This window comes from Nanorana parkeri, unplaced genomic scaffold (assembly GCF_000935625.1).
Source record: "Nanorana parkeri isolate BGI_ZX_2015 unplaced genomic scaffold, ASM93562v1 scaffold69, whole genome shotgun sequence".
Classification (NCBI taxonomy): domain Eukaryota; kingdom Metazoa; phylum Chordata; class Amphibia; order Anura; family Dicroglossidae; genus Nanorana; species Nanorana parkeri.
Window position 1 is genome coordinate 2064999 of NW_017306337.1, and position 6143 is coordinate 2071141.

The window sequence follows — 6143 nt, forward strand, 5'->3', positions numbered from 1 at the left end:
AAAAAAAAAAAAAAAAAATCAGGAGATATCTATTATAATATACATGAAGGCCCAAATCAATGTGTTATACAACCTCATCCAAAGTTTCACTGGAACTTATGAGAGTTCACACACCTTTATATTTATGTACAATTCTATCCAATTTTAGTAGATCATACAACCAGATTATAATGGGTATGGTGAGTCTTATATAATTATTTTTGACTATAATTTTATTATAATCATAGCATCTAGAGGAGGTATGAAAGCTGCTAACAGCAATTATGCATCCTAATATAGGGCTGTGCTGGTGACAAAAGGGGACCTACTTAACATTAGGCAGGAGGTCATAATGTTATGGTTGATTGGTGTATACCCCTCATCAGAGGTCTATGGTTAATTTTCCAATGTGTGAAACAGTAATGTCAACTCACCAGTCACTGACTTTTGAAAATACTTATTTCATGAGAATTATTTCCAGAACATGGACTTTGCTTATTAAACCTATCATCACTAAGTAAACCAGCTAGCTAAATTAGTTCAGTTAATACAGCTTGCACTGACCAGTTGTGGTATTACACATTTGAAGATTCACAGCTGAACAATATCAAAAAAGAAATAGCGTTTTTGCCTTACCTGTAAAATCCTTTCCTTGATATTCAGGACAGAGGCTCCATTTAGCATAGACCCTGGGTCATAAGAAGACACCTTTAGGATTATAGAATAGAATTGTGGCATAGCTCATATAACCCCTCTCATGCCCAGTAAATTCTCAGTTTTGAAGCAAGGAATGAGAGAAAAACCACCAGGAGAGAGGGGAGGGTATCCTGTGTAGTACTGCAAGAAAAGGATTGTACAGGCAAGTCGAAAAACAAAACAAAACAAAAAAAAGTCTTAACCATACAATACAGGACACAGTTTCCTTTAATCATAGACACCTAGTGCTGAAATGTGAAAGAGGCATGGATAGACCTAGTTGAGTCGAGACAACCTGCCTATTCTACCTAGCAACGGTGGAACAAGATGCAGGGAGCCCCTTGCTGAGGTCCGTAGGCAGGACAAAGTGATTACCAATTGACCAATGGCTGAAAGGTAGACTCGCATGACCCACACCACATTCAAAGAATGAAGGGAAATCCTTTTGGGATGCTTTGGAGCAAGGCAAAGAAAATGCTGGACAATGTCTACAGGATAGGGCCGCAACTTTGGAAACCTGTCTTGAAGATGTGATAGCCATGAGGTTGTCCACCTTTGAAGTAAGGTCCACCAAAGGAATATGCCTAATAGGCTCAAAATGAGGCCTCTGGAGAGCTGACAGGACCAGATTAAGATCCCACAGCGATACCAAGTAATAAATGGGGGTGGGGAGGAGCAAAATGAGCCACCCCCTGTACAAAAGTTTTCACCAGATATTGAGCAACAATAGGCCTCTGAAAGAATAGCCAAGAGATTTGACCCTTGAAGGCACTCAAGGCCAAGTGCTGCTCCAAACCTGATTGGAGAAATTACATATACGCCCCACAGAATACAGTCTAGGATGGAGCCCTCATTCCTCGCACCAGAAAAAGACGGCCTTCCAAATGTGATGAGAAGAGAAGATAGAAGTTGTCTTCCTAGTGTTCAAAAGCATAGGCATAACCAAGACAGAGCCAGGTCCCACCCGGGCTTCAACAGCAAAGCTGTCAAAGCCAGCAAACGAGAAGCCGGATGGTGTACCAGCTCCTGAGATAACAGGTCTGGCTGGTTGGGAAAGAGCCCACTGAAATTCGCTCAGGAACAGGAGGATGTCTAAAAACAAACCTGGGCCAGTTCCTTGCCAGCAGGATCTCTGAAATGCCCTCCATCTAATTCCTGCAGAGCCATCGCGGCAGTATGCGGACTTGAGGCAAATCATATCAGCTGAAACTGATGCCATGGTGTCACTAACACATCCACTGCAAAGAGCTGAGGATCCCGGGTCCTGACCACAAATCTGTCCGTCCTGTTACTGACATGGGATGCCAAGACATCTAGGTCTGGAGTTCCCCACAGGTGACATGATTTCCCAAAACACCTCTGGGTAGAAACACCATTCTCCTGCACCCAGAATCTGTCGACTGCAAAAGTCAGCCTGTCAATTGTCTATTCGGGAATATGGACATCAGACAAGTGCAGAATGTGCCTTTCAGAATGAAGTCTGCTTTTGGCCTGCGTAATTTCTGGTGCTGCCCTGATGTTTAATGTAAGTTACTACCACCACATTGTCAGAGATCCCTGAAGTCAGCCTGTTCATCCCCTGGATGGACCCAGAAGTAGAGAACTTGCCCAGGTACTCATGGGATGGGTCAGACCCAATGTAGACTACTGTAAATTCAGGATGTACTAGAGGTTCTGAGGTGTCTGAAGCATCCCCTGAACATTGACAAAGAGGGCCTGGGCTGAGCTCTCCTTTAGGAGATTTCCCACAATGTGGATGATTTGGGGGAATGAGCTACAAACTGGAAGTGCTGCTTTCCCACTGCTAAGCACAGGAACCACCAATGCGGAGGGAAGATGTGGACATGTGCGCATCCTTGATGTCTATCAATGCCAATAATTCCCCTTGCTGCAGTGGTGCAATTGCAAAGCAGAGCAATTCCATGTGGGATTTGTGAACCCACAGAAAGGTGTTGAAAACCTTCAGGTCCAGGATGTGGCAAACACCCCCACTGAGTTTTGAAACAGTAAACAGGTTGGGGTAAAACTCTTGTACACATTCCTCCAAGGGAACCAAAATAATTACTCCTGAAAAGTGCAGAGGCTTCAAGGCATTGTGTAGAATCCAATGGTCTCCATGCTGAAGAATTGAAGGCTTCAGAGAATGCATTCTGGTCACCTCGGGGCCAGTAGGAAGAGGTGCTTCTAGTGTTAAACAAGTATGTACCACATCCACCAAAACCACAATGTTTTTTTGAGCCCAACGACTCTTACTCCCCCTCCACACCATCCTCCCCCCTCATCATCATCCAGAAACAAAAGTTCTGGGACAGTCAACAGCACAAGCGACTCGGTGGGGGACACCAACTGGGAACACTTATGCCCTTTAGCAGCATCCATTAGTGTAGAGGCATTCCCAATGATTCACCATGGAAGCTGAAAATTCCTATCTAGTTAAAAGTATGTGTGTGACAGGACCACATAGCCGCTGTGACCAGATGGCATTGTGCAATGGAAAAGTGTTGGACAGCCCCCCATATCACGACACATTGTTTAATGTCTTGTAGTTGCCATACGACACACCAACTCTTTGTGAAAAGGCAGAAGTCCAGGGACACCCATAGTAAGGGAGAAGGTGGAAGAGAGACCTTCAGGTCTAGTGGGGGCCTAACCCCAACTAACCACCCCACAAGTCTTGTAGATCTATCAGTGTTTTACCCACTGCCCTGGACCTGTAGAGCACCCTGCAAATAACTGCACCTTGCTGTACTGTTATACCTAGGAGGTGAGCGCTTAACGCAATGTCCATTGCTCCAAGCTAGGGCTGCACCAATACCAGTATTGGTGCCGATACTGGGCATTTTCATGGGATATTATGGGGGCTTTACCAATAAAAATTAAGGAGGATAACCTCACGCCTCCGGAAAGAACTGCTCTAGAAGATCTAAAAAATAATAAACAAATAGTGATCAAACCTGCGGACAAGGGGGGAAACGTAGTGATTATGACTAATGATTACTATATATATATTTAACTTCCTGAGGGTCCCTTTTCCCAGAGCACAAGTATTCTACGCCCTCCCGAAAATTCATAAATCCCTTACCAGACCCCCTGGAAGACCCATAGTTTCCGGGTGTGGGTCAATTCATGAGTACTTGTGAAAATGTCCCGATACTAAGATACGATATTGGTGCTTTAAATTTTTAAACAGGAGCGGCTGGCGTGAGGCCCCACGTTTGCTGGGGACCTGTGGTGGCTGTCTTTTATAGCGCCGGTACAGCTGGACTCTCCTCCTTCCCGCCACCATGGTGACACGCGCCTGTACAGCCTTAGTTAGACCCGCATGCAGCCCTAGTAAGCAACAGAGTATGAAGCTACATATTATTCTGAATTGCTGCATAATGTATTGCTGGGATTTGTAGTGCCGTATTGTTTGTGGTATTCTGCATTGCTGTATAATTGATTGCTGAGATTTGTAGTCCCTTTTACAGCTTGGAGTCAGTGGCAAAACTACCAGGGTTGCAGCTGTGACTGGGCCCTGGTGCTCCACCACTGTCTAAAAATCACTAGTCTGCATTGTTTTAGAAAAACTGTTACATAACGCAAAAAAAAATAAAAAAATAAAAAAATCGGTAATTGGCAGCAGTGAATACTTGAGGAAAAGTATCAGTACCCTGTCTGGAAAGCATGGTATCGGCAAATCCCTACTCTAAGCAACATTACAGGCCAGATCAGAGTCTTCCACATGGCAGGGCCCAGGCCCACTCCCCAAGAGGCGCAGAAGCAGCAAGATCACAGCCTCAGGGGCTTAGGAGCAGCTAGGTTGAAGTGAAAGTCCTCTTCATATTTGTAGATTAAGACTTAGCTAGAAACCAACTTAAGGGGTGTTGTCCTTAACCCATAGTACCAAAAAAAAAAACAAAAACCCCTGAGGATTTGCTAGTAGTGAGATGGATTATATTGGCTGTACAACAAATCTGTTTTCCGGTGTTGAATCACCAGAAGGTGGCTGGATATAAGCCAGGGCCTATGATTAAATGACTACAATGCATTGCAGTCTTGTTTCCTTTATTTCAATTGTATTGAAGTGCAACAAAATAACTTTATGCACAATGCCACATGTGCATTGTATAAAAATGCAGACATGTCAGATTTTTATGCAACACATCAATGACTAGGACACAGAACAACTGTTTTCTTTGTGTCCTTGCATCAATGCAGCTTAATACATCTGATATTGAAGAGCCCTTAACCTGGCCTGTTACAGCTGCACAATTTGATTTCTGCATGTAAAAATATCTCCCGTTTGAAACATTCATTGGTTTTGAACAAACGCACACAAAACAAACAGCAAAGGAATCATGGTGCAGCTTCACTAAAAGATACCATCAGACAATTACTTTAAAGGTCAACAGATTGTTACGTATGGTGCCCAGCAAATATATTGGTGCCAAACATATGTAACCAAACCATCTGTTCCTACTGTAACAATGTACCATCCGAGAAGTAATCTTCAATTTCTTGGTGTATTTAAACTCAAGAACTAAATATTGCAGCCAGGGCTGGATTAAATATTAAGCTATAAAATATATGAGACCCCAGGAAAGGAGGCACCAGACAGAACTTCCCCTGACCATCATGTCCTTAACCACTTGCTGACCAGGTGTTTACACCCCCTTCCCGTCCAGGCTATTTTTCAGTATTCAGCACCGCGGTACTTTGACATTTATTCCGTCATGGAACGTTGTACTGAAATGAATGTTATACCATTTTTTGGGGACAGATAGCGCTTTCTTTTGGTGGTATATAAATCACTACGGGTTTTCTTTTTTACTATATTAACCTCCCTGGCGGTATTCCCGAGTCTGGCTCGGGGTGAATTTTCAATGCTAGGAGCGGTAACCCCGAGCCAGACTCGGGGCTGCAGAGAAAACTGACACTCACCTTGTCCCTGCGATCCCGCGGCGTCTTCTGCTGTACGCGGCTCGAAAATGAAACTAAAAGCCGGCATCTGACTTTTAGTTTCGTTTGAGCGTCACAGCCGGCGGGAAATTCAAAAGTGAAAAGTTGTAATGTACACAGAATACACACAATACAATGTGATCTGCTATGATTACACTTATATATCAAACTATTTCACTTCAATTTTGTCCCTAGAGCTTTGTCCACTGCCCTGCCTGACACTATTTCACAATTATAAGAAATTATCATATAATAAATAATAAAATAAAAATGGTCCAGTAAATGGGAATTCCGGGGGCGTTGCCTGATCCGTACCACAGTAAATAAAGTACCAAGTTCGCACATCACTGAGCTCGGTCGCAGAATCCTCGCTGTCCTCACTTTCAGTGTCTGTTGAGGAATTTCCCAACGAATCGCTATCACTCAATTCTGCAAGTAGTTCTAATTTACTATCGCTGTTTTCTACCTGGTCTAAAACCGCTTTTGACCTAAAACAGCGACGATTCTGCGACCGAGCTCAGTGATGT

The 6143-nt window shown here is 43.7% G+C and overlaps 1 protein-coding gene across 1 annotated transcript in view; it reads right to left on the reverse strand.

Moving 5' to 3' along the window:
• The window catches only part of LOC108804660 (matrix metalloproteinase-23-like), a 29795-nt gene extending 27953 nt beyond the window's left edge, over positions 1 to 1842 (reverse strand). The window contains exon 1 of the mRNA XM_018576500.1: positions 1780 to 1842. Within this exon, the coding sequence (XP_018432002.1) occupies positions 1780 to 1842 (63 nt within the window). The remainder of the gene's footprint in view (positions 1 to 1779) is intronic.
• Between the last annotated feature and the right edge of the window lie 4301 nt (positions 1843 to 6143).